The sequence below is a fragment of the Eulemur rufifrons genome, chromosome 18 (genome assembly GCF_041146395.1).
Source record: "Eulemur rufifrons isolate Redbay chromosome 18, OSU_ERuf_1, whole genome shotgun sequence".
Taxonomy (NCBI): Eukaryota; Metazoa; Chordata; class Mammalia; order Primates; family Lemuridae; genus Eulemur; species Eulemur rufifrons.
Window position 1 is genome coordinate 40439665 of NC_091000.1, and position 27914 is coordinate 40467578.

At 34.9% G+C, this 27914-nt stretch overlaps 1 protein-coding gene across 4 annotated transcripts in view; it reads right to left on the reverse strand.

Moving 5' to 3' along the window:
* The window catches only part of PDGFC (platelet derived growth factor C), a 211685-nt gene that overhangs the window by 48221 nt on the left and 135550 nt on the right, over positions 1-27914 (reverse strand). For all 4 annotated transcript variants that reach the window (XM_069493001.1, XM_069493004.1, XM_069493002.1 and 1 more), the window contains one exon: positions 6120-6300. In XM_069493001.1, coding sequence (XP_069349102.1) covers positions 6120-6300 — 181 coding nt within the window. The remainder of the gene's footprint in view (positions 1-6119; positions 6301-27914) is intronic.

Here is a 27914-nt window from a genome sequence, read left to right on the forward strand (position 1 = left end):
CTGCATAATTAATAACTACTTTGGCAATCAGTCATGCTTTCCTTAATAGCACCTCAGGCATCAAGTGTCCTTCTAAGCCTTCCCTTGAGAAACCCAACACCCTTCTACAGGGCATACTGGCCGGTGCACTGACTGAACTCTGGATAAGTCATTTACAAAATCACTACTAAGGAAAACAGAGTTGGGGGGACAATATGGCTACAATAGTTACACACTCTTCTACGTTATTATTTAATCTCTGGATGTAATATTACTGACCAAAATAAAAACATATTCAATATCCAAACAAGTGTCATGGATTACATTTTTTAAATCATAAAAACAATAGAACAAATTGGAAGCAACTTAAAAGAATCTATCAGTTTCAAGGATTGTTGTGAGTTAAAGCGTTCTTCAGTTCATCCATCACCCCCTCACCTGCCCATTTTTTCAGGCAACAAAGAAAAGAGGAAAAAAAAAAGCATGAAGTCGATTGTTACGGTAGCTACAATATCTATTTCTCTTAAACTGAACTGATAGATTCATTAAATGGGAAAAGAGAGTAAATAAATTATTGTAAATATCATCTTATTCCTTTTGGTCAGAAATCTTAGATTAAAACACTCTAAAAATTCAATAAAACTAAGAAAAATCAGTGGTTGTTTACACATTTTTCATAATGTTAATCAGACTGGAAGGAGAAAAGAAAATCCTCAGATCTCATAATAATTTTAAAAAATAATTTACAAATAACATTATACTCAAGAAAAATAGGTCTACATAGTAAGACTAAAAGAACTAAAAAGATTCAGATTTTGAGTTATATATGTTATTTTAAAAGTATGGTTTTCAAAGCAATTTTCTGACAAAAACATACAATATTTTTTACATTTAAAACAGAGAATTAAAACTTTTAATAAGGTCTTTTGATACTGAAGGAAACAATATCATTTTCAGCCTTGGTAGTTTTCTCAATGTTTTCAATAATGGTGCTTATGCTACAGTACACAGAGAAAAACATATATAATCTATTATAAATTACTCCAAAATTAAACAAGAAATTTTCCTTTCTAAGAGAGCTGAAATGTGTTCTGGGCTCTCACTGTGTGTGGCCTCCAAGTGAAACAAGCTTGCACTGTTTTATTTCAGTTTTGCTTCATTTCTTCCCAAACAATCTCTCACTGCTAATCTACCAGGCCTTTTTTTTTCTCTTTTAGCAAGAAGAAAAAAAAAAATCAAAGACATTATTAACTCCTTAGGCACAATCATAAAAGCTGAATATATCATTTGGCATCAATCTGCATGAAATTTATTTTTCATTATTAATGGGGCGTGACTGGGAAATAATATTTCCATAAATAATTCTCTGCAATATCATTAAAATGCTAAAATTTTAAATTTATGTGGCAAATCTAGTACTATTTTTTTTAAAGCTACAACTAGCTATAACTCCAAGTAAACATCTTATGCTAAAGTTATTTTTTAAACTCAGCCTGTAACACCAACTTAAAATAGTCAAATGGAGAGATAAATTTTATTTATGTCTTATTGTAAGGAACATGGGAATCAGGAAAATGATACTAAAATCATAACAAAGGAAAAGATACATTTATAAAATGTATACAAAATCTTTAAATATTAGATCAGCATCACTTTATTCAAAATAATAAGTCATCTTTTATTTAACTATATGCTCTATTACTGATAAATTAAAGAAAAAAGAGAGGAGGTAAATCATCTTATAAAAGTGAACATAATTTTCAATGGCAACCTATGTGGCAAAAACTTTATGAGAAGATTAACTAATGTATTAAAACTCTTCCGCTAAGGCACATGGTAATCAGAACCAAGGAGTATTAAAGGTTGACCAGAATCCAATATCCATTCATACTTCGCAAGAAGGCTGCAGTGTTATCTCTTTACTTGTAAAATAAGAAGAATTTAAATATATTTTCTCTATAACTTGTCCTAGAAAAAATGTGACATAACTCACTTAAATTTTTTTTCCTGCGTATGAATACATGAAAATATTCATTGGGTTGATTGTAAAGAGCAGGTAAGGCTGATTATATGCAGATGGTTATAAAATCATTATTATGCACTAATTTCTTTAATTTCAGTGGATATTCTGCTAATCCCCCCCAGCGCACACCCCAAATAAAAGGGAAACCAGTGCAACTTTTTAAGTAAGGCAAGATTGTATCCTTGGTAAAATAGTATCAGGGCTAGGAGAATACCTAGTGCCATTACTGTGATTCTACAGTTTTCTAGGTTATGAATCATCTCTATTGTGTGACAGCAACAAAGGTAATGCATCGTAAATGAGAACTTAGTATAGCTCCACGTGGGTTTTAGAGTACTCTAAGAGGAAGTGGCTGAATTTCTATGAACTCTTAATGAGCCTCTGCAATGTGTCTGGTATTGTGCTGGGCATTCCCAACAAATCTCAATGCAGGAAGTTAACAGTCTACTAAGGACCAGTGGTTAATATTATTTTTATCATTACAAAGTTAAGAAATCATTGTGACCAGGGGCCCCTAAGGTCCCATTTTGCAGCAGTAGGTTTGCAATCAGTGATACCACTGCCTTTGGGGAACTGGGTGTGCTAATATGAAGTTTATCAAGGGCAAAAAAAAAAAAAAAGGATCAAAGATGATCCAAGGGCTTGGAGGGGCACTTGCGCTTGACCAAATGCCAGGAGAACTTTTAAGTCTGCTGTCCAAAAGCACACTTTCTTCCTTTAGGGTTTCATTCATCTGATACACAGATAAGATTGATCGATTGCTGCCCTGCTAGTAAGCGTTGGAAGGGAGAGGGGTACATAAAGAAAGGGATGTCATTTGGCAGTATACAATGATATTAATAATTCAAAACATTCTGCAAAGCTTAAAAGCATAATCACTTGTCAAATTTTCACTCATCAAATCTCGCCTTTCAGCAGGCTCTCATTAAGGGTAGAATGAATGCGGCTGTAAGTAAGGAGAAATGGATATATGGAACCAAGACAAAAGATGGGTGAAGAAATGACAGGTAAATTGTCATAGTAAATTTAAACACAGAAGAACCAAAGTGTGTGATTTATAAAATTCATGTATCTGTAATTTCTCCAGAAAGCAATATTAAAAATTAAAACCAAGTTACACTTACTAGGCAATGTATGATCCTACCTTCATGGTCTCTTGTTTCTTCCAGTCCAAGGACTATTGCTTTCCTAAGTATAGCCATCTCCTCTGCCTTTTCTTCACATACTACCTTTATCCACAGCCTGGGACAGGTCAATCTTAGTAGCCACACAAAGCACGGCTCAGCAAAAGCCAGGAGAGTTGACAACAGCCACTAACGTCCATATTTTCAATTTATCAAACTATTTCAATAACCACTTGAAAATGTACTGAATTTAATTTTAATGATGGAACCACTCAGTCACAGTAAATCTCTGATCATAGGTCAAACCCAGGTGGCAGGGCCTTCTCAGCCAAGAGGATGGGTGTCACTTTCAATAAATCCTGTGGTTCTTCATCTCATCACAAGACTCATGAATCTGACATACAACTACAGGTATATAATACAAGCGTCAGTGACTCCTCTGCTGAGTTAAGCTGTGAATGAGCTGTGTGATCAACTTGGCACTCAAGTAATTATTGAGAAACTGTTATGTGTTCAGAACTAAGTTAGGTGCTCTAAATACTGTACATATAGTATGTGCATGTATAGCAAACACATATACTGTGTTTCTACCTTTACATATTTCATTTAATCCACACAACTCCTTGGGTTAGGCAACCAGATAACTCACGGGGTCATAAAATCATAAAGTGACAACCTTTAGTGGTGTCATATACACATTTTAGCTGTCATGTTTTATTCTGCAGCCAGATAGTAGATTGCTACTTATACATATTTAAATTAATATGATATGAAGAGAGTAGTTCATTTAAAATACAAATAATCCCCTTAGTTCAAAGTTTATTTTTGACACAGGTTTGGGATGAATAAAACTTTTATTCTCATAAAGACCTACTAGTATGTTTTATTCTAAAATTTAATTATTCCATATTTAAATATTTAGGAACCTAAGATGCACTAAAGCCCAAACTAAAAGTATGGACTATATGTCTCTCTGTGAAAGTGAAGCCAGGGCTCCTAGGACCACCTTAGCTTGGAAAAAAAAAGTAAACTCACAAGTTCTGTGAAGCAAGAGACTGTGAAAGTTTGTTAAATAGATTCTGAGTGGTTTTAATCAAGAAAATAATGACAATATCAAAGTCTTACCTATTAGTGGGGTTTTGTTTTTAAAAATGTACAGCCTAGTCTATTATTAATGTTTTTCATTGCTATGTAAAATTATTAAATTGAATTGATGTCTTAAAAATATTATATTATTAAATTAAGGAAAGGTTTGGAAAGTAAAAAATAATAAGAGAATCTACACTGGCAAAAAGTGCCTCAGAATGGAACAGAGACAGGGATATCTTAAATGATCTACTAATATATAAGAAAATTAATCAAGATTCACAATATAAATTTATAACATATTTTAGGGATATCCTGTAACTTAATCATACACAATAAATGTTTCCACTACTACTAAATAATCCCTTTCAAACTTTTGTCTGTATTTTATTGTTTCTTTTTAGCTACATTTCTAATCAACATTTAAAATTCTATCATTCAATCAGTTGCCTATATAGTGTTCCACAGACTTGCGAGCAATCAAAAAGCGAAATGTTTGCTTAACAATATGATATGAATATAATATACAATGTTAAATATTGATTCCATGTTCTGTAATTTGCATCATGAATTGTTGGCTTGTGTGCAGCATTTTTATACCCAATAAAAGCATACATTATAATGCATGCATCCCACACCTGCATTGTGTTCTCAGTGTGCCTACTAATTTACTAAATCTTCTGTCAAAATCATTTAAAATATCCACTTTTTATAGCTTTGAAAATTGTAATATTATTGATCATATTTAAAAGCTGTACTAGATGACATCGTATTTACGTAAAAACTTCTGAATTACTGTTATAAGCAGAATATGATAAAAATAGCAAAAGGGTTTTCAATATTTTTGTTGTAATGCAACAAACAGATACACATGTAGTAATACACATAATATAAGAACAATATAATTAAAATACAACTAACAATTATAATCAGACAAAATAGATTTCTTAAATTCCAGAGAGAATTTCAAAAATTCTCCTTTTTGGGGGCACAGAGGGCCATCCATATTCAAGCAGGAGAAATATTAAGATAAGTAGGAAAATAGAGATAACTAAATTTACTAATATATTGATTTAAAAAGAATAATTAGTAAATTTTATTTTCTCCAAGAAAAGATAAAAAGAAAAATGTTAGTATATATTTATAAACATATCCCAAAAAAATTATTCGTGGGTGGTTACAGAAAGGAATGATGCCACATTAATGGGAAAAAGTAATAAAAGATAAGAACATGGGGACATAAGAACATGGACTTGTAATGCAATACAAAGATGAATTTAGTTCAACTGGTATTAATCTCAAATAGTGCTGGCTTTCTAGGTCTGCAGTGTATTCATTACAAAATCTATACATGAATTTGAAAATAAGAATACCAAAGTACTCTGTAACCTTCAAAATTTACATCTTTAAAGTAAGAGTAACATTTAGCAAAGTGAAAAACAGTGTAAGAATGGGTCACCAAAAATGCTTGAAAAATAAAATTATATTTTATTTAATATGGTTCAAACTATACATTAATTCAGAAAAACATTATAGAATCCAAATTTTGGTGGTGATCCTAAATGATAAAAGAGTCATAAATAACGCAAATTTTCCTATTTTTCTTAAACCCCTGTGTCACTTCCCATCAACACTGAAATACAAGTCAGTGAGTTGGGGTGTGGGAAATATACTATAATCTTATAAATGTTGTAACAAATTTATTCCATTACATGGATAAGGTATTTAACATTGCTAATGATCTACAATGAGGGCACAAGTTATTTGTGATAAATGCAGTGACATTTATGGGGAAAAAATATTCAAGCTAGGGAAATGTTTTTGTTTTTTGTTTTTTGATTCTCATGTTTTAAAGGGGGGGAAATAGCTGATCCAACTAAATAAGGGGATCTCAAAGAGATACTTACTGGCACGACAATGTTGTAGTGGATGCAGAACCCCGGTTCCGAAGGGAAATATTCATCAGATACAAATCTTATCCTGATTTGATTTCCTTTGGAAATCTGTCTTCCTGGAACAGCACCAGAACCACACCAGCGCCCTAGTATAGTTCCATCACTGGGCTCCTCAACTTCTACAAAATCATACCTGTGGACAGACAAAGGGAAAAGAGACATGAGGTCATCATCTGTTATTTTGACAATTCCAAATCCCATGTCTGTGTATGTTATGAATCTGTGGACCACAGCAATGAGTTAATCCTAAATTTACCTGGGTACATGGAATTAAATATTCCAGAGAAGAGACAAAACTGAAAATGAGCTCCCAATTGAAGAAACAGGAGTCTTCTATTTGAAGCTCTCCAGTTTTGCTGTTCACAAATTCTAAACTCAGTAAATAGCCATCTTAAATATTTTGTAAGGAACAACCATATTTGACATTCAACTCATGAATTATTCAATTTAATTTCCACTTGGACGTGACAGTCTTGTTCCCCTCTTAACTCTTATTGTTATGGCCCCTTACTTTCTGAGAGTGATGCTCTCATCCTGGTCCGGCTCCTTGGCTCCCTCTCCTCACCTGTGAGGCCAGCTTTCCTGGAGCCACTCATTATGTGCACTTGCTTTATGCCCCAAGTCCTACTCTGCTGCCTCTGCGAGACCTTCCTGGGTGTTCTCAGCTCACTGTCATCTTTCTCTTTTGGATACATACATACATATTTTTAACATTAGCCATATATATGCAAGTGACCCATCTTCTTAGGTGGATCTTTGAAGATAGAAACGTTTTTTTTTTGAGATACTCATCGAGAGCAGTACTGCCCCAGGAGAGAGTGTTTCAGAAAAATCTAGAAACATTTTTAGGTTGTCTCAATGACTGAGATGGGAGGGTACCACTGAAATGTCCAGGAATACTTAACAGTGGAAAGTCCCGAAAATGAGTATCTGCCCCATGTCTCCCACACCTTTCAAATATTTCACTGGACATTTCATGTAGGTGGAATTTCTGTTACCATTTGTCAGAGTCTAGAACCTAACATTATCTCATGTAGAAACATGTATGTTTTACACTGTTTTAGTTTAAGACAAATTTTCAAGAAATTCAACTATAAAATAGAGGTAAGTTTCTATATTTTGTTTAGAACTTTGCCAAGAGTTACTCACTCTTTTGGAGAAACATGTCACCAAGACAAAACTACTAGTTATATTATTTACAGCACAATTAAGACAATTAAACATATTCATATTAGTCTATATTTATAGCTGTCACATTCATGATCAATCTACCTAAGAGATGCAAACATCTGATTACTTCCTTTTATTTTTCTAGTGTATTTATTATTTATTTATATATTGAAATACATTATTTTCATGTAAATTACTTTGCTCTTATTTCAGCTTTAAATGACATGCAGGCCATTATATTTATTTTCTAAACAATTTCACATATAAATACATGATTCCTTCTATGAGATGCATTTCAGAATACCAAACAGGGCATGGCATAACTTCTGTTAAAAGGGAAGTCTGACACAGTTGAAAACCACTAATAGATTAAAAAAATACAGTCTAAATTCAGTGGCTACCAGACAACCAAATATAATATATTTTATGTAGTATTAAATCTACAGAAGACAAAAATTTGTTGAAAAAGGCCAAAGTATATGATGAAAAAATTATACTTAGAAATCGTCCTCCTCAGTTAGTGTCCAAAACTCTCTTACAGCACGTAACTTAAGCTGTTTTAGCCTCATTTTCCTCGTTGGTAAATTGAAGATAATGCTACCTAACTCACAGGGATATTTTAAGCAAAACAGGACAGGACATCATGCGCAGTGGCTGAAACACTGCTGGCACAGAGCTGCCACTCAAGAAAGTTTGTCCCCATCTCTGCCCTGCGTCCCTCCCACCCCGACACACCTACCTTTTAACATAACCTTGGGAGTCTGAAAGCAGTAAGTAAGAAAACCCAAATATAAAGAGGAGGTATTTTTGCTATATCATATGACAAGTTCAGGGTTATAAATTACCAGTGCCTAAGCCAGCCAGTCTAACTGGGCCAGGAGTTTTGATGTGTGGGGTGGGGGGAGGGGATGGGGAAAAGGTGGGGGGAGGGAGGGAGGAGTAGAGTAGACCAAAGTAGGTATTTCAGCAATATGTGGTACAAAAGTTGATAATTATCATTTTTATCAGATGGTAATTTTTACATCAATACTGTCTACATGTGAAACAAAGCTCCTATTCACAGAGTATCTGTTTGTTCTGTGCTTGGGAGGTAAGCCTATCTGATGTGGGTTGCCACCCGCCACTCCCTCTACAAGTATTTATGAAGCACTGACTTGGAGCAAACTGCTGGGCTAGAGTCTCACCATACAAATATGAAACTACAGCTTCTTTGGGTTCTGGGTCCACAAAACACTCTGGTAAGTGCTCTAACGAGAGTCTTTAAGAAATACTGTGGAATACTGGAAAAGAAAGTAATTCTACACAGTGAGATAAAGGTTGGCTTACAGAGGACTTGACATTAGGGCTGTCTGAGTACTGACTGACCAAGGGTGAAAGGAGAGGGAAATGGAATCGCATTCTGGCCAGAAGTACAATCTGTACGATGTAACAGAATGACAAAGGGGCTAGGCATGGTCGATTGTGAATAAAGGATGGAAAACAAAAAAGTAGATGGAGATCAAGGTGGGAAAAACAGATGTAGGTGAGGTGGTCTTGGTATTTCAGAGTAAGACATTAGAATATTATTTTGTAGGCCAACGTTGCAAACACGTAGAAACATTTTTAATGGACCCTAGGTGTCTTGAAAAAATTGAAGTCAACATTTTAAAAAATGACATTTCACAGAAAACCTGAGTTTATGGCTTAAAATAAATTGGAAGATCTGTAAATACTAAACATCAGTAGCTTTCGTGTGACTTCATGAGGGCTCATCTCCAGAATTGGTGGCAGCTCCAGGAGAGAAGTCATGTTTGTTTAATTTATTGTCTGATGCTTAGCACGAACATCCCAGGCACATAGTAAATCCTGTATCAGTATTTGGTGAGTGAAGGAATGAACACTTGGTCTTCACACCAACTGAGGCTGGGGCAAAGTGGAATTAGCTTTAGATGAGGTATGTTCTTTCTTGTTTTTAAAAAAAATCCCTGTCTACGCTCTATGCTTTTTTAAAATACCCAGATCTCTTCATTTATTTACATTTTCTGCTCCTGAAGGCATCTGAGTTTGCCACCCTTGTGCTTAGGAAGCAGAGCTCTTGGAGGTTTTATCAAGGGGAGTAACATAGACATAGAATCATCCCATATTTGAGGAATGCCAGGAAACAATAACACTTCAAGCATGGGTCAAAAGAAAAGACCCTTTATAAAAGCACACTGAGAAGTGGCAGTCAGAGAAACAACAGGAAAGCCATCGTGGGTCATGGTACAGAAGCTAAGGTAAGAGGGAAGGAAGAATTTCCACCAGAAGCAGAAGAGGTCAATAGTGCCAAGTGCCAAAGAAGGATCCAAAAAGTGTCCATTGGATGTGGCCATTATGAAGTCATTTTCAATAAACTGCTTGGGCAGCTAAAAATTTTCTTGAAACTATTTTCAAGATAACTCTACAACATATTTCTAATATAACAGCATCCTAAGAGAAAAGAATATTCTATTCAGGAAGGCTAAAATTAACAACTCACATAGCTATTTTACTATACATAATTTTTTAATTTCTGTTGAAAAAGAAATTCCATTATGTGTTTATCTGATCTGCAATTTCTTTAAAGGTATTTAAAAAGGATTTTTAACCACACACAGAAATAAGTGGATTATAAATGTTAAGTTCATTAAAGAACAAATAAGTCTTAACTTTGGACTTATCTAATTTTCATCTTGATACAAAAATCACCGTCCTGTAAATAGGAGAAGAGTGATGAGTGCATTATTACTTATTTCATGAAGATTTCCGATTGAATTTTATACCATTTTTAAAGTAAACTTAATCTTTATAAATTTTTCTTACTTTGCAGCTAGAGAGCTGGCAATTCATTCTTACATGCTCATGCAAGTCTGGTGCATACATTTATCACAATGCTTAAAAAATCTATAGTTTTGCATTCCATGAAGGTTAAATAAAATGAACATCTAAAAAAGTCACGCCGTTTGCCTATAAAACAGTAGAACTTAGCATATACTACTAATTTTTTCACACTAAATTAGTCATTTCAAGATGTTCTTCAGAACTGGTGTCATAAAAAATATAATTCTAAAATCCATCCAATTATTTACCATTAATTTTTATGGTCATACTCAATAATTGTTAAGATATCTATGGAATTTAAAAGCATTGAGATCATTATTTACTAAAGCTTAGTTTTTCTTCTTAATTAAAATAGTAAATCCCTGGCTCACGCCTGTAATCCTAGCACTCTGGGAGGCCGAGGCGGGTGGATTGCTCAAGGTCAGGAGTTCGAGACCAGCCTGAGCGAGACCCCGTCTCTACTAAAAATAGAAAGACATTATATGGACAACTAAAAATCTATATAGAAAAAATTAGCCGGGCATAGTGGCGCATGCCTGTAGTCCCAGCTACTCGGGAGGCTGAGGCAGTAGGATCGCTTAAGCCGAGGAGTCTGAGGTTGCTGTGAGCTAAGCTGACGCCACGGCACTCACTCTAGCCTGGGCAACAAAGTGAGACTCTGTCTCAACAAAAAAAAAAAAAAAAAAATAGTAAATCCCATTAGCTAAAGGATATGCTTTATACATGAAATATGGAATCAAGTGACTATACATGTATATTTATACACACACATATATGTATAAATAAAGTGACACTAATACATATATATATATATATATATATATACTTTTTGGTATTTGAAGATGAGATATCATGTTAATATCTCATCTTCAAATACCAAAAAAAAAAAATATGTATTAGTGTCACTTTATTTATACATATATGTGTGTGTATAAATATACATGTATAGTCACTTGATTCCATATTTCCTTTCAACTTGTTTGAGAATGTAAAGTCAGGCTGGAAAAATAATAACACATTCAATTCAGTCATCTTCCCTAATAATTTGAGATTCTTCTTTTTCCTGACAGAATGCCATTTGCAGAACATGGGATTCATAGCAGAAGCTGGTGGGTTGATATACTTTAACATAGCTCAAACATCAAGAGGAAAAGAAGAGAGAAAACAATGATGAAAAACATATCTGTAGGCCATAGCCCAATGAAAGGGAGATAATAAAACTAAGCAATCTTGACACATAAAAAAAAGTGAAATTACAAAACACAATTATCCTTAAATTCAAAAATCTACACATGCCCAGGTGACGATTCTGGAGACACAGTAATCCTTACTATATGCTCCTGCGTATTAATTTCCAACATGCACAATTGCCCACATCAGTATTTAAAGGATTTACTAAGCCTATTTTACGAGGCAATCGAACATCACTTTCTCATGGCAACACGATACAGAGCACACAGCACTAAGTGGTTTATAATGATCACTCCCTTTCTCCAACATACCCCTGGGGACCCATGGAGGATTTATGTTCCTTTATGTTTAACAAACAAGTCTGGTGTTGTAGACAAAATTTTCATTCTCACGTGAGAATTTAAAAACTGTGAGGACAGGAGGACTTCTTTCCTACTCCTAAGAATTGTAAGGAGTATGCCGAAGAAATAAATTCACTGGTAAACATAATTGTCAGACACCCAGCTTCTTTCAACAAAAATAAACCAACCCTGCAAAACAGGCTGTTTCTAGTTCATACCGACTAAAACCCTGTCAATTAAATCTACCCCATGAATTCTGGAACTTGACGGTAGTGTGAAACCCTGCCAACAAATGAATGTGGATTTTAAAAAGGCCCAGCTCTGCAAGTGTCAACTGGAGTCTGAGCTTGTTGGGAAAGGTAATGAAATTAAAATATGACAATTATTCTACAGTGCTTATTGGCTTATACTTTGAGCAAAATGCAATTCATACACAGAAATAAAAGTTTTAGACTACTATTTGGATACCAAAACATTTATCTATGTTTTAACTTATATTGAATATAATTTTAAAATAATAAAAATTACATTTGTTTAGTGATTCCTATGTGGCAGGCACTGTTTTTTGTTTTAGGTGCTTTTTATACATTAACTCATTTAATCCTCAGAACAATCATAAAAAGTTAACACTGTTATTTACTGTGCCCATTTTATAGGTTACAAAATATAGAAAAGCTAAGTAATTTGGCTAGGGTCACATAGTGACTAAATATAAAGCAAAGGCTTCAATTATAGCAAATTCCAGAGGCCATACTGTTTACTCTATTTTAAAAATGCCTATATAACTACATTTGCTTCATTCTGAGCCTAACTGCAGAGAATTTGTGTCTCTTTATTCAAATTTGGCCAAAAGGACTTGGTCAATGGCTAGAGAAATACTATGGCCATTACAAATAAAACTGATCAGTCAGCTTGGTAATTTGGGCATATTGTATTTTACAGATATTTATTCTAATTAATTTGGTAATATTTATTAACAGGCACTCTAAATTCTTTACGGAGAGTTTAAAACCTATGTGGGAAATGTGTAAGTCAAACCAATCAGCGTGCTTCACGGGACTAACAACACGTGATGCAGCCGTTCTCATATCAACGTGAGAGTTCTACCAGTGAGAAACTGTTAAAATTGTACATGGTGGGAAACTAACAGTTTAAAATTACCTTATTACTAAATAAAAACACTCCAAATATATAAGCCATGAGTTCAACTTACAAAGCTAGAAAAATAAACCAAATCAAAAGAAAACATAAAGTGAAAACTAATGATGATAAGAGGTATAAGAGATACAATCAAAACTAAATTAAAATTCAAAATTAAAACCCAAAGCTGGTTCACAACAAGGAGAGAGGGGGAGAAAAGCAGAGGGAGGGGTGAACGGGAGGAGGGGGAGAAAGAGAGCATGAGCGAAATGAATCAAGAATTTTCAAAGTTGCCAATGAGGAAGAAGATATAATCACAGATAAGAATATATTTAAAATTTACAAGTAGGTTTTATGTAACTTTATGCTAATTAAACCTGAGAAACTAAACAAAACAGATAACGAGAAAAATGTAAACTATCAATATTTACTGAAAAAGTAGAAAACAGTTAAAAGACTAATAACTAAAAGCAACAGAAGAGACTGTCAAACATTTATCAGTAAAAATGATGCAATGGCATGGGGTTTTATAGGAGAGTTCTACCTAACTCTAGAAGAATTTTATATAAATATTAAATTGGAAAAATAATTGAAGATGACAGATATCCTCCCAATTAAAAAAAGCTAGCCTAAATCTTGTATCAAAGGTCCCTGAAATGGCAATGCTAAATATTAAAATGAAGAATAATTTCACGAATAAACAGAAGGAAATGCAAAATTCCCAAGTAAAATTTAATCAAATATCATTCATCTGTAGACTAAAAGATATACAGGCATACCTTGTTTTATTGCATTCTACTGAGCTTTACAGATATTGCATTTTTTTACATATTGAAGCCCAGTAAGTTTATCGGGGCCATTTTCTAACCACATGCATTTGTATGTCAGTCACGTTCTGATAATTCTTGCAGTATTTCAAATTTTTGAAATTATTATATCTGTTATTATATTATTAGATAATATTATATATTCTATATAATGTAATATATATATTATTATATCTGTTATGGTGACCTGTGATCAATGATGTTTGATGTTACTACGGTAATTATTTTGGGCACCACAAATGGCACCCAAATAAGATGGCAAACTTAATCAATAAATATAGGGCCTGTTCTGACTGCTTCACAGACCTGGAGCTCTTCTGTTTCTCTTCTTCTTCTTGAGCCTCCTTATTCCCTGAATATTGAAATTAGGCCAGTTAATAACCCTACAATGGCCTCTAAGTGTTCAAGTGAAAGGAAGAGTTGCATGTCTCTCACTTTAAATCAAAAGCAAGAAATGATTAAGTTTGGTGAGGAAGGCAGGCTGAAAGATGTTCATAGCTAAAGAGTGGAGGCCACTGCCTGGCTTTAAAGCTTCAAAGGATAGTCTGAGTCTCTTGTTAAGGCTAATGGAACTGGTGCCTTTAAGTTGAAACCAATGCTCATTTACCATTCCAAAAATTCTAGTGCTTTTAAAAGTTATGCTAAATCTATTCTGCCTACACCCCATAAGTAGAACAGCAAAGCCCACAACACATCTGTTTACATTATGTTTTAGTGAGTATTTTAAGCCCACTGTTGAGACCTACTGCTCAGAAAAAAAGATTCGTTTCAAAATATTACTGCTCATTGACTATGTACCTGGTCATTCAAGAGGTCTAATGAAGATTTATGTACAAAGAGGTTAATGTTGTGTTCATGCCTGAAACACAGCATCCATTCTGCAGCCCATGGATCTCCTTGATTTAGACTTTCAAGTCTTAATTATTTAAGAAATAATTTGAGAAGGCAATAGCTGGTATAGATAGTAAGTCCTCTGATGGATCCGGGCCAAGTAAAATGAAAACCTTCTGGAAAGGATTCACTTTGATCTACGTCATTAAATACATTCATGATTCATTGGAGGTCAACATACCAACATAAATAAGAATTTAGAAGAATCTGATTCCACCCTCATGGATAAATTTGAGGGGTTCAAAACTTCAGTGGAGGAAGTAATGACAGATGTGGTAGAAATAGCAAGAGAACTAGAATCAGAAGTGGAGCCTGAAGATGTGACTGATTGCCGCAAACTCACAATATAACTTGAATGGATAAGGAGTTGCTCCTTATGGAAGAGCAAAGAAAGTAGTTTCTTGAGATGGAATCTACTCCTGGTGAAGATGCTGTGAACACTGTTGAAATGACAGCAGGGGATTTAGAATATCACATAAAACCTTAGTTAATAAAGCATCAGTAGAGTCTGAGATTAGTAATTCCAATTTTGAAAGTAGTTGTGCTATGAATAAAATGCTATCAAACAATATTGCATGCTACAGAGAAATCTCTTGTGAAAGGAAGAGTTAACCAATGCAGCAGACTTCACTGTTGTCTTATTTTAAGAAATTGCCACAGCCACCTCAATCTTTAGCAACCACCACCTTGATCAGTCAGCAACCACCAACATCGAGGCAAGACTTTCCACCAGCAAAAAAATTATGACTCAGTGAAGGCTTGTGATAATCACTAGCATTTTTTAGCAATAACGTATTTTTAATTAAGGTATGTACATTTTTAGATATAATGCTATTGCACACTTAATAGAGACCACAGTATAGTGTAAACATAAATTTTATGTGTACTGGGAAACCAAAAAATTCATGTGACTCTTTCTGTAGTGGTCTGGAACCTAACCAGAAATATCTTTGAGGTATGCTTGTAATACTTTATGACCAAGTATGGGTTTAGTTCATGAATATGAGGAAGAGTATAAGAATGACTCTTAAGAATATTAAAAGGAGAGAAACTATATGATCATACTAATAAATGCTGAAAAATATAATAAATGCAACTACTTAGATAAAAACTGTGAACAGCATAAAACTTTCAAATCAAAGTCAAAACTTTTTTAACAAAAACTAACTGCAAGCATTATGTTATATTAAATAGAATTAAAGTCATTCTCATTAAACTTAGAACAAAACTATGGATGGCTATTCTCACCGCTATGTTTCAACATTCTGGGGGGAGACTGTAGCTGATTTAGTAATAGAAGAAAGAAAAAAGTTGTAATAGAAATAGAGGAGACAAATGATTCTTAGTTGGTAATAGACTCCCTGGAGAACAGATGTGGTTGGGTGAGCAAAGAGGCTAGAAGGGCTTGGCAATAATTCATGTGCAGCATGAGATGGCTTGGCCCTGGGCTTGGCCCAGGTGGGGCGTACCCTAAGGAATGGTTACGTGCTGTATATATTTTTAAGGTAGATCTGAGAGGAATTGGTGTGGAATATGAAGAGAAAGACAGGAGTCAAAAATGATTCCAAAGCTTCTAGCTTTTAAAAACTATCTGGATGGAACTGGAGACCATCCTTTTAAGTGAAATATTCCATGAATGGAAAAATAAGAACCACATGTACTCACTACTAAATTGGAACTAATAGATCGACACTCCTGTGTACATATGCTAGTAAAATTCAACAGAAATCAAGCAGGTGGGGGGGGAGGAGGAAATGGGTGAATTCACACCTAATGGGTACAATGCACACTATCTGGGTGATGGGCACACTTATAACTTTGACTCAATCTGTACAAAAACAATTCATGTAACCAAAACGTTCGTACCCCCGTAATATCCTGAAATTTTAAAAAAACAAAGGAGATACCAGAGGCTGGGGGAGGGGTGGGTAGGAAAAGGGAAGATGTGGATCAAAAGTACAAAGTTTCAGTTAGACTGGAGGAATAAGTTTTCGTGATCTATAGTTGCATCGTGAGCAAAGATCATTACTTTTGACTGAAGGCAGACATGAGAACAAGCCCTTTTGGCCTTACTACTTGTGGGAATAGCTGTCAGCTCTCCTGAATCTAACCTGCCTAGAACAATGTAAGTGTGTGTGTGTTTCTGTTATACACACACATATATATGTGTGTGTTTGTTATTAACACTTGCACCTTTCATTGAAGTAGATTCATAGATTCCAAAAATATTGAGTACTTAATTTTTGTGTCTGCATTTTGTAATATATAAAATAGGCACAATATCAGTGTAACAGGGATTAAATGTGTTAACGTATGAAAAATACTCATTTACCTATTCAGCATTTCTTTCCTATGCCTCATCAGTTCCTGGAATCTATGATAATCTACCCTCAGTGAGCTACTATCTGGGTGTAGGCATGCACATTTACAGAAACATCACCTCATATAATTGTACTATTACTGAAATAATGCCAAGGTTTAGGCAGGCAATATCACTGTCAACTGAAAGACTGTTCCCATGACAAGGCATAGTATTCACATTGCTCTCTATTCTAAGGGTCACTTGCTGTACTCTTCATTGAAGTCTATCTTATAATTTAGTTTTATTTAAAAAAAAATCTCATTAACATTTAGGTCTGCCTGGTATGATACTTTGTGGTGCGCAGCTGTTTATAAAATGCATAGAGTGAGTCTCTATTAAAAGAGCCATAATTAAATAACAGTTCCTATAAATGATAGACAAAATACCTTTATTCCACGTGCCAATAATGGAGTCACTGCATTATTGAGAATCTGAGAAACTAAATTTATGAAATAAAAATTAACATTCTATCAAGATTAAAGCAAAAGTTTTCTCTCATGGATTATCATCTCCTTGTTCCCCTTTCTACTTTCAACACACAGGGTATGAATGAAAGGACAGTGCTCTAGTAGAGGTAGGCAGATACAGGGAAAGGGTAGGCCCTCCCTCAAGTGCATGCCAATTACTGAGTTTAGATGTCTGGGAATATTAAGATGGGATGTACACATCAAAGCTTAAAGGGCATAAACATTTAAGATAAGGAGGAAGGTCTCTGAATATCCTCGCTCACCTGCCCAACATCAAGACCGTTCCAACCATAGAAAACCCATACTTTACCACCTACTGGAAAACACCTTACAGGCTGCTCCTTCTGTACATTGTCTTCCTACTAACCAAACTATGTTCTTTGAATAGCTGAATTCCATGTCTAAACATTACTATAAAAGGCCAGGGTCATGTGAGTATGATTCTTTCAGCTCATCAAGCAATTTTCAGTGACTGTAAAGGAAATTATTTTCTGTTTAAGATGAAGAGGAATCAAATTTTCATCATTAAACAAGAAATCTTTAAAGGATTTTCTATTGGTTAGGTTCTTTCATTTTTCATCTACACCATAAAGGTTGCTGTATTTGCAAAAGGCAAGGTATTTTAGACATGAATTTATATAAAGCTGAGAGAAATATTTAAGTAAAATAATAATAAAATTTGGGCAGCATTCATGTAATGCTTATCAAAGCTTTATTGTGACTTCAGGCCTGATTTCAAAAGAAAACATTTAAATAGCTAGCTGATCAGTAGCATAAAGTATTTTGAAAGGCTCAAGATACACAAATTTACTATTTGGTGATGTTGGTGAAAATCATTAAATGAGTTTGTTTTAGACACCAAAGTGACATGAAAATATCTTTTTAGGATAGTAGAGAATTTCAGGAATGGTTCCTGAATATGAGCATTAAAAAAAAATAAAAAACCTCTCATTATATATTTAGAGCATTTACACTTATTCAATATCTATTTCATAATGAAATGATTTCTCATAAATGCATCTGAAAAAATACCCTGTGAGGTTTGAAAAAAATTACAGGTCTTCCAGCATAATTCATTAGTTGAAATATGACTTTAGTAAGAACAGATCCATAGATTTGTACCTTGACATATGCAAACATGAGTATTTGAATCCTGATTGATGACTGATTATTTAAAGAAATAGCTTTTCAATATAAAATGGCTCTAGGCTTCAGGTTCCTCTTTGGTGAAATAAAAAATTGAATTCAATGGTATAGAAGATCATTTTTTAAAATCTTAGCTTTTTTTTTTTTTTCTGATTTAAGAACCAAGTCCCACTTCCTTTGATGTGTGTAGTTATGTAAAAAAGATATGCAACTAGGCTGGGCATGGTGGCTCATGCCTGTAATCCTAGAGCTTTGGGAGGCTGAGGTGGGAGGATTGTCTAAGGTCAGGTGTTTGAGACCAGCCTGAGCAAGAGTGAGACCCCGTCTCTATAAAAAGTAGAAAAATTAGCTGGGTGTGGTGATGCATGCCTGTAGTCCAAGCTACTTGGGAGGCTGAGGTAGGAGGATTGTTTGAGCACAGGAGTTAGAGATGATGACACCATTGCACTCTAGCCAGCCTGGGAGGCAGAGCAAGACCCTGTCTCGGGGAAACAAAAATGCAACTTAGACTACATACTTACATAAGACCCACATACATCCATACATACCCACATATACACATACCAACTACTACATTTTTCAGAAAATTTCATTATTTTCCAAGGTCTATATAGCACTGTTATCACCAAATACCATAATTTTCTACATGTAATACCCATGGAAACCAACTTTATAAATGCTAGTGTATTATGAGGTCCTTAAAGATTTGTTGTTAGAAAGTGAGAGAGCAAACACATACTTATGGAAGTGTTGGGGTGCAGAGCAAATGGACTACACAGGGAGTCCCATAGTTTGCAAGGTCTGCCCTCTGCACATGCAGGCCCACAGTCAGGAGAAGCACCAAGTGGAGCTGCTTCCACTGAAATGTTACAATACAATACCTCTTCCTTACTCTGTCACTTGCATAAAACTCTTCCAAAGCGCTGACTGGTAAAGGGAGGAGATCTCTGGTTACCACAGACCACAACTGCCCTCTAACAGGACAAAATTCTTTTTCTTATATATTGTGCAGCACCAATCACACTTTCAAAGGTCATCCTTTAAAACATAAAAGAACACTTACTTTGGAATATATATGTACCATCTGATAAGAAATATAACCCTTACCCCTTAGCAGATATAATGTAAATCAGAGCAGTTCTAAGAAGTAATGGTAGAATGGGATCTGGCATAAAGATCATGCTTAATAAATGGAAGAAGTTTTTATTATCCAATGAAAACTCTATTAGTTTTATAGACTTTCTAAAAAAAAAATTCACCTCTGCTGCATAATTTAAATAAGAATGTTCAAACAGTTAACAGGATTTTCACTTTTTCCTACCTTTTCTTTAGTGATCATTATAAAAATGTATGGAAGTCTGTGTATATACATGGATACATATATACACACATACGTACACATATATGTGTATGTATTAAGGCATAGATACTTAGTATACAGGTAGAATAGGTAAAATTCTACTTCCATCACTTTCACTTTTATATTATCTCCCAGTAAGTAAGCCAGTATCTGTTTTAAGAATGTTCATCATCAATCTATGGAATTAAACTCTCAGAATACTTTAAACAGCACACAAAATTTGCAGACTCTACTAGAGGCAGAATTAGGTAAAGTTGGTTATAAAAATTTTTTTAAAATAAAGTTTACTTAGCAATTTTAAGATAATCAATCTTCACTGGAGAATGAGATTCTGTGGAGACTAAAATAAACTAGTTAATGGAAATTTGGTGAAGCATAGACATTCATAACATTTTCTGAGACTTCAAATCTTGACAAAAGAAAAATAATTTAGCCTCCTTAGTGGGAAATTCAGAATTTGAGAAATTAGAGAAACAACTCATCCTACTCACACCGCATGTTAAAATACGAAAAAAAAAAAAAAACCCAAAACCATTCTGACTCATACTTTTTTTTTTTTTTTTTTTTTTGGATCATTATTTACTTTTATTTCCAATGACAAAGGATTTATAGGATATATGGAATTATATTTTCCACAGAAACTGATTATTGAAGTAGTAATTTTTTTAAAAAAAGACCGTCATTTCTCAAAAAACAAAACAAAGCAAAAATTTTCATTTAAAGGGAAACATTTCAGATTGTTAGGGGATTCGATCACTGTCATAAGTCCTGCTAAGGCGATTACTTCATATTTCGCGGCATGGAAAGGGAAATAAGAAATACTAGGCCTAGTGCCCACTTGGCTAAATCCATCTTCCTGGGCAATATCCCTAGGCAGAGATTTTTTGGCCGTGGGTTTATTTTATTTTCCTCTTCTCACTTTAAAAATTTTCCTCTTGTTCTCCATTTCTTTCTTTCCTTATCCTGTTCAAATTACCCCTTCAAGGTGCTTTAATATCCAGGGTTCCCACCATATCCTTTAATAGGTTCCTGTGTTACCAGACAATTTGACAGTTTTTAACAGTTTCAAATATATCACTCACTTCATTTCCTCTTTTGCTCCAGATGTTTTCTCTTAGATTTCTCACCCCTTGACAGAAGAGGTATAGGTAGGTTTTAAATAAAAGCTATTATCATCTCATGACTTCTATTCGTGTATTCAGAAGTTTTTATCTACCCACATATTCCACTGAGGCTCAACTTCCCTCTCTGCAAATACTAAGAATCAATCATGGCCGGGCGCGGTGGCTCACGCCTGTAATCCTAGCACTCTGGGAGGCCGAGGTGGGCGGATCGTTTGAGCTCAGGAGTTCGAGACCAGCCTGAGCAAGAGCGAGACCCCATCTCTACTAAAAATAGAAAGAAATTATATGGACAGCTAAAAATATATATAGAAAAAATTAGCCGGGCATGGTGGTGCATGCCTGTAGTCCCAGCTACTCGGGAGGCTGAGACAGGAGGATCGCTTGAGCTCAGGAGTTTGAGGTTGCTGTGAGCTAGGCTGATGCCACGGCACTCACTCTAGCCTGGGCAACAGAGTGAGACTCTGTCTCAAAAAAAAAAAAAAAAAAGAATCAATCATGCATTTCACTTATGAATTTATTAATCTTATAGATAAAAAATAATAAAAATTAAGCACAAGTCTCCAAACATTTGGCAGTGTGAGAACCCTCTCATTCATATTACCTTCAGCAATTTAATAAAACCAAATATTTAATAGAAATTAGGCCTCATTAGTTCAGCAGCTAATCTGAAAAGCTCTGGTAATTATCACAGGGATGGGCAAAATTGAGATCCAACAACAATTGGCTGTATGTACCAATTTACATACTCTGATTTCAATCACTAAGCTCTATTTTCATTTAAACTAGAGGTTAAATATGAAAAATATACAGCAAAGACAGTTCTGAAAATGAACTTAGAACATAAGCTCCTTGAAGGCAAGAAATGCATTTTTTTTTTATCTCCATGTCTCCAGACCCTATCAACCATGTGACCCTCTGGCATGAACATGAACCATTCCATTTGGTAGATATGAGAACTGAACTACTTCAAACTACAAAGGAGAATAAAAGATAGAGCAATGTGCATCCTCTCTCTGCCCTAATCATAAATGTCAGTTCCGGGATCTGATGAAACACAAACTTTCCATTCTACTTGTGGGCCTTTGGGCAACTGAGTAATTGTGGGCTACTCAGGGCTTTAGTCATTTGTGAACCTCAACCTGGGCGAGACAGCAAATTTCACCAGATGGCAAATATGATCACATTTTTGGTACAGCAACTCCAGCAATAACAGTCCTGTCATAAGTCAAGAACGTACTTTATATCACCAAGTTATGACTAATGGGTTCCAAGCACATACAGTGATACATTTCATTGGATATACTTAGAAACTGCCTAATGGTAACTTTTAAAACATTGAGCATATGATTCTTTAAAATAAAGGATTTCATGCTCAATGTTTAAAAGGTTGATCGATTAAATCTATTACCAATAAAATTATCTTCATCACTTCATCTGACACACTTTCACTTCTCCTTCAGATTTCAGCTAAATATGACTTCCTTAGAGACGTCATCTGTGTGTCCCACAGGCAGAGGTTGCAAAGTCTTTGCAGCTTGGTCCCTACCACATCTATTACTATTTTGAGTTATATATTTTGCATACCGGTCCCCTTACTATTCAATGCTTTCTGGAGGCCAAGGTCCCATCTAATAATCCCTGTATCCTCAATATTTGGCATAGTATTCGGTCCATACATAGCAGGAACTAAACAAATGTTGAGTGATGGGTGGATGAATGAATTCACACATACATAAAATAGTGACACACATATTTATACACAAATATATGTAGACTATTAGAATAGACAACCGCTAGTCATGATTACACATGTGGTGTTGAAATATCCCTATATAACCAATATTTATACTCTTTTCCTTTTTTCTCTAATTCCGGCTGTTCATATTAAATACAAGCATGACTAAATTTCTCAAAAATAATTACAAGTGGCTTTTTAAAAACAAGGACACTACAATTTATTCAGAGTAATAAACTAGACATACTTTTTAGAAATTCATTATAATGTTAATTATCCTTCATTCTCTCACATGCTTACCATTCCCATGGAGAGCACTTTAATTTGCTGTATACATTTCACATACTAGCTTAATACTGCTTATGTAACTTGCTGTGCTTTAATTCTATAGTCTAGGTATCATACTGCTTCTTTTCAAACCTATCTCCAACTACAGACGTTATCAGATTCCACCGGAAACTCAGCTGACTGAGGACACACACATATCTCATCCTCAGTAGTGGTTACTGTAATGAATAAAGGAATGGAAAATCAGTATTAATTACATATTCTCAAGTAAACTCAAACCTTATATTTATTACGAATCATTCTTTTTCACTAAATATTTTACCTTTTCAAGGAAGTAATAACAGGAACGGAAGAGGAGTTTTTCTGACTCTTCTCACCTGCCTTCTTAACAGGAGATTAATGAATTCTCAAGTGGTATGTAACTAATCCTTCTCTTTTATCACTTATAGCCCATCCTATAAATTGTTACTTCAAATATTTTCGTTCATTTAGAAATATTTTTTGTTTATTTAATCTCTGTATACTGAAATTCCATTATGCTTAGCTCTCATTAACTTAATACTACGGATTATTCCGATTGCCTCCCGTAAGGCATCTATACCCCACTCTTCCTCCTCCTCCCGCCACACACCACTTCTCCACACCACTTCAAAGCTTAGGTCCCTTGAAAACAAGCCTTACTTTATTACGCCACTTTCTTAAAACACAGACTGGTATACGAGCCACATATACCATCTACAAAATCATCAACAGGTATTTATTTTCTTCTCTATTAAATCAGGACTTTTAATAGTATACAGTTGAACAACGCGTTTGAACTGCCATGGTCCACTTATAGTTTTTTTTTTTCTTCTTTTGCAAACAAAAATAGAAAACGTAGTATTCCAGGATACAAAACCTGCCTATAAAGAGGGCACACTTCTCTTATAAGCAGCATCGGCAGGGCCCATTGTGGGACTTGGCCATGAGCAGGTGGTCATGCAACAAATTCCCGGAGTATACTGAGGGACTACATGTTTCATTTAAATTTAATTCTGGTTTATAGGTTGGTACTTTGAGAGTGTGGTTACGATGAACCTTTAACTGAGAAACTGATCACTGTCCAATGTGCTGTGCAAATGTGATTTTGAGTCATCTCAGGTAAAGGCCACATTCTAGTGGTGAATACATGAAGGTAAATACCAACTTTTGAAATTTCTGGGCAGCCAGCCTCCTGCAAGGCTGTGTATTTCTGTTCAGACTTCTAAACTTTGGTAAGTATATTCTATTCTTCACAACATGGCATTTCAATCCACAGGATTTTGTTTCTTTTCTTGTTTCACAAGCATAGGTATCTCCGGCTAGTTAAAATGTTCCCTGAGGCAAGGATGATGTTAATACTTCTACTCAGCAACTCAAGCTTCTTTATTCCTAGTGGATGTTCAATAAGCACATAGTAAGTCTCTGATTATGGGAGAGTGAACTCTCACATAACCTAACCACAGCACACTGAACCAGAGCATAATTAAACCTTCTTTGCATCCATTTAAAAAGATTTGAGGATCACAAGTCCCTGTTAGCAAACAGTTTTGGGATGAAGGTGTGTGCTGTAAAGCAGTGACTAATTTACTGTCAAAATCATCAAATAAGGAGTAAACTGTTCATGTGATTACATTACTTAATGATTTACATTCTTTGACAAGGTGTTATTTTTATTTAGGTTCATGATGAACAGGAAAGACTAATTTTTTTTTGTTCTGTTTTGTTTTACCTAGCAAATAACATACCAGCTAAGAGAAACAGTGGTAATTCTATTCTTATACAATACTATACCTTAGAGCAAAGGTATGAATACCATCTCTACCATTTACTAGGTCTTTAAACTTGGACAATTTTTATATCCTCTTTCAGCCAACATGCGTTCTTGCAAAATGGGGAATAATAATACCTACCACCTTGAAGGACTCCTGAAATATTAGAGTTGCCATGGGCAGCCAACAGAGTTCACGGCTTAGCAAATAGTAGGAGCTTGGTAAATGGTAGTGTTTATTACGTGGCATCTATTTGCTTGGGTGTCTACCCAGGTTCATAGTAAGTTGACAGCATCCCTAAACGAATGCTGTCTGCAAATCGCCTGCGACATTCAGAGGTCATATTCTTCCCTCTTTTCTTTCTTCCTGCCTCACTCCTTCCCTTCTTCCTTTCTAACCCTCTCTTTTTCTTTTTTTGCTCACTTTCTTTCTATGCTACACAAAAAACTTGGAATACATTTTTGGACCTTCCTTTTTATCTCTTGGGAAATTCCTCATGTTACAGATCTTGAGATACATAAACAAGTATCTGAATTTCACTAAGCTTAAAAGAGGAGTGTCAGAATTTGCAGGATGATGTCAAGCTATTATCATCATCTTTTTGAATGTTCTTAATTCAGATAAATAGTAGGTAAACTGCGATTAGAGAGTTTTTTTCCTCAAAATACGCTAAGATAACATACAGTACAGGCCTCATTTCCACTGAGATTAACCTCAATGCCTCAGGAAAAACAGTGCCTACCACAATCCCATGAAATAATTTTAGAAGCAATAAATTATGACTGGTTCCATTTACACAAATATTTTGATATCATGAACTAGCTTGCTTATTCAAACTGACAGACTGAGATGGAGAGCTGCAGATAGAAAGGTCAAGAAGTAGATGGTGTTTTTGAAGTTAGTGTGTAGGGTTTCTGGTGAGAAAGGAGTAGGGGGTTAAATCAGCTGCCATATGGGAAAACGATCTGCGTCTCTCAGCAGACAGGGAGTAAAGCTTACTTGAGATTTGAAAATGTATGCAAACATTTTCCAAGTGCTTGAAACAGCTAAGAGGAATAATTTTGGGGGGGAAAAATTTGCGGGCACTGAAGCTTCAATATGTATTATGGGTAACAGATAAGTCCTTTATTACTTCATAACTATCAGCAGCATGTTGAATGGATAGAATTCTTGGTTCCATTGCAATTAGGAATTTTTCATCATCTCGAGTCATATGGTTAAGAGTTTGAAAATGACAAAAGAAACAACTAAGCACCTTGAGAGATTTTGTAAGCCGTGAAATTTTTGTCATATTAAACTTAATTTAAAGGAAGAAGATTCTCAAAGCTCAAAAATAGTCAAAAAGGAATGGGACTAGGTAAAATGTTACATCCCTCACTTAGAAGAGTTGTGAGATGATGAAAGAATGGGTGGGACAGGAATGTTAACAGAAGTGGTACTTCCAGAAAATTGCTTTTATTGCACTGATTACAACATGGAGTTCATCAGCATGATAAGCATTTAACATTTAATGGTAAATTGAAAATGGATCCAAGAGATCATACATAAGTCAACAGTTTAAGAAATCTGAGTAATATTACCTTAAACTTTAATATTTCCAAAGAACTTTTCTAAAATATTATCTGCTTGGAGGAAAGCAAAAACGATGTTAATGTCTGGGCATATCTGTGGATATTCCAGAGAAGTCCAGAACTTTTAGTGTTGGAAGGGGCTTGAACCTTCATCTGGAACCCAATCCCCTAATTTTATTCTGATTTAAGAATATAATGATAAAACAGGCAAAGTAATTTAACCAAGGCCATATTGCTCGTAGTAAGCGATAGAACTGAACCCGAAAAATGTCACAAGTCAGTGTTTTTGCTAGTAAGTTAAACCAGCATGTAAATAAGTTGCCAAGTCATCTTACCAACAAATCTAAGTGATCAGTATGATACCTGAAGCAAACCTCTTTATTTTCCAAACTAGTAATCCCAATACTGTGTGCACTGAAAAATGCATTCAGGATTTTATCTTGATGGATGAGGAAGAATCCCCTCTCCTCATGATCTCCTCTGAGATTTTAATAGCTGGGAGCAGGAATGTAAAGGTGTGTGTATGGGTAACTTAAGCAAGCTATTGATAAAAATTAAAGAAAGTATACAGTATTCTGGGCAAGAGTATGTCTTAATATCTACATAAAAGGAAGCATAAAAAGAAGATTACCTACTATCTTAATGCTCTGAATTGGAGTTCACAAAGGATGAGTTTACTCCATGAGGGCAGGAATCTCCCTGGCCTCTTCCTTCTCCACTGCCCATCTTTGAGTGAATATCGGTGACTACACAGAAGTCTTGCCAATTTTTCTTAAGCAAGAGTATGGCTTATATAAGCATCCACCATGATCCACATTCAATTTCAATGAATTTGTAGGCAAGTCATAACTACCACAGACCTTTGTTTTAGAGAAATACTTTAAGGTAAGGTTTTCCCCTTGATTTGACTTAAAGAAATGTTAAATTTAAATGAGGTTCTTTCCACGATATTTTTCTTTACATCTCTAAATCTGATGAAGAACTTTCTCCTTGAGTTCTACGATATAGTCTAGATACCAATGGAAAACCTTTTTTCTTTGTTTTTCTCTACAAGTTTCTGTGAAGGGTACTAATTGCCTCAGCTTCTCAGGATCAGTCTACTGGGACTCACAGCCATGCTGCCTTACCTGCAGAAAACACTGACTAGGAGACCATATTTGTATCATTTCTCCTTTTGAAAATTAAATTCACCTGACCCTGTTAGTTCCTGACTCTTGGTGTGCTAGATTCTGGAAATGGAAGCATAAGTATGACCTACACTGTTAACAAAGTTGGGAAGGTGATCATCACTTCTGTTCTCTTCCTTCACAGGTAAATCAAATCCAGTGAAATCACTTTAAGCTTCACTTGGAAGGGCTCTGTTAAATGTTCATTTAACCCTTGTTAATTATATAGTAGACAATAATCCTTTTGTAAAAGTCAGATTTGTCTTTAGTCATTCTGGCAAAAACCTTAAAGAGGAAATCAAGTAACAATTAGAAACAAATCCATCAATCCATTAGAAAT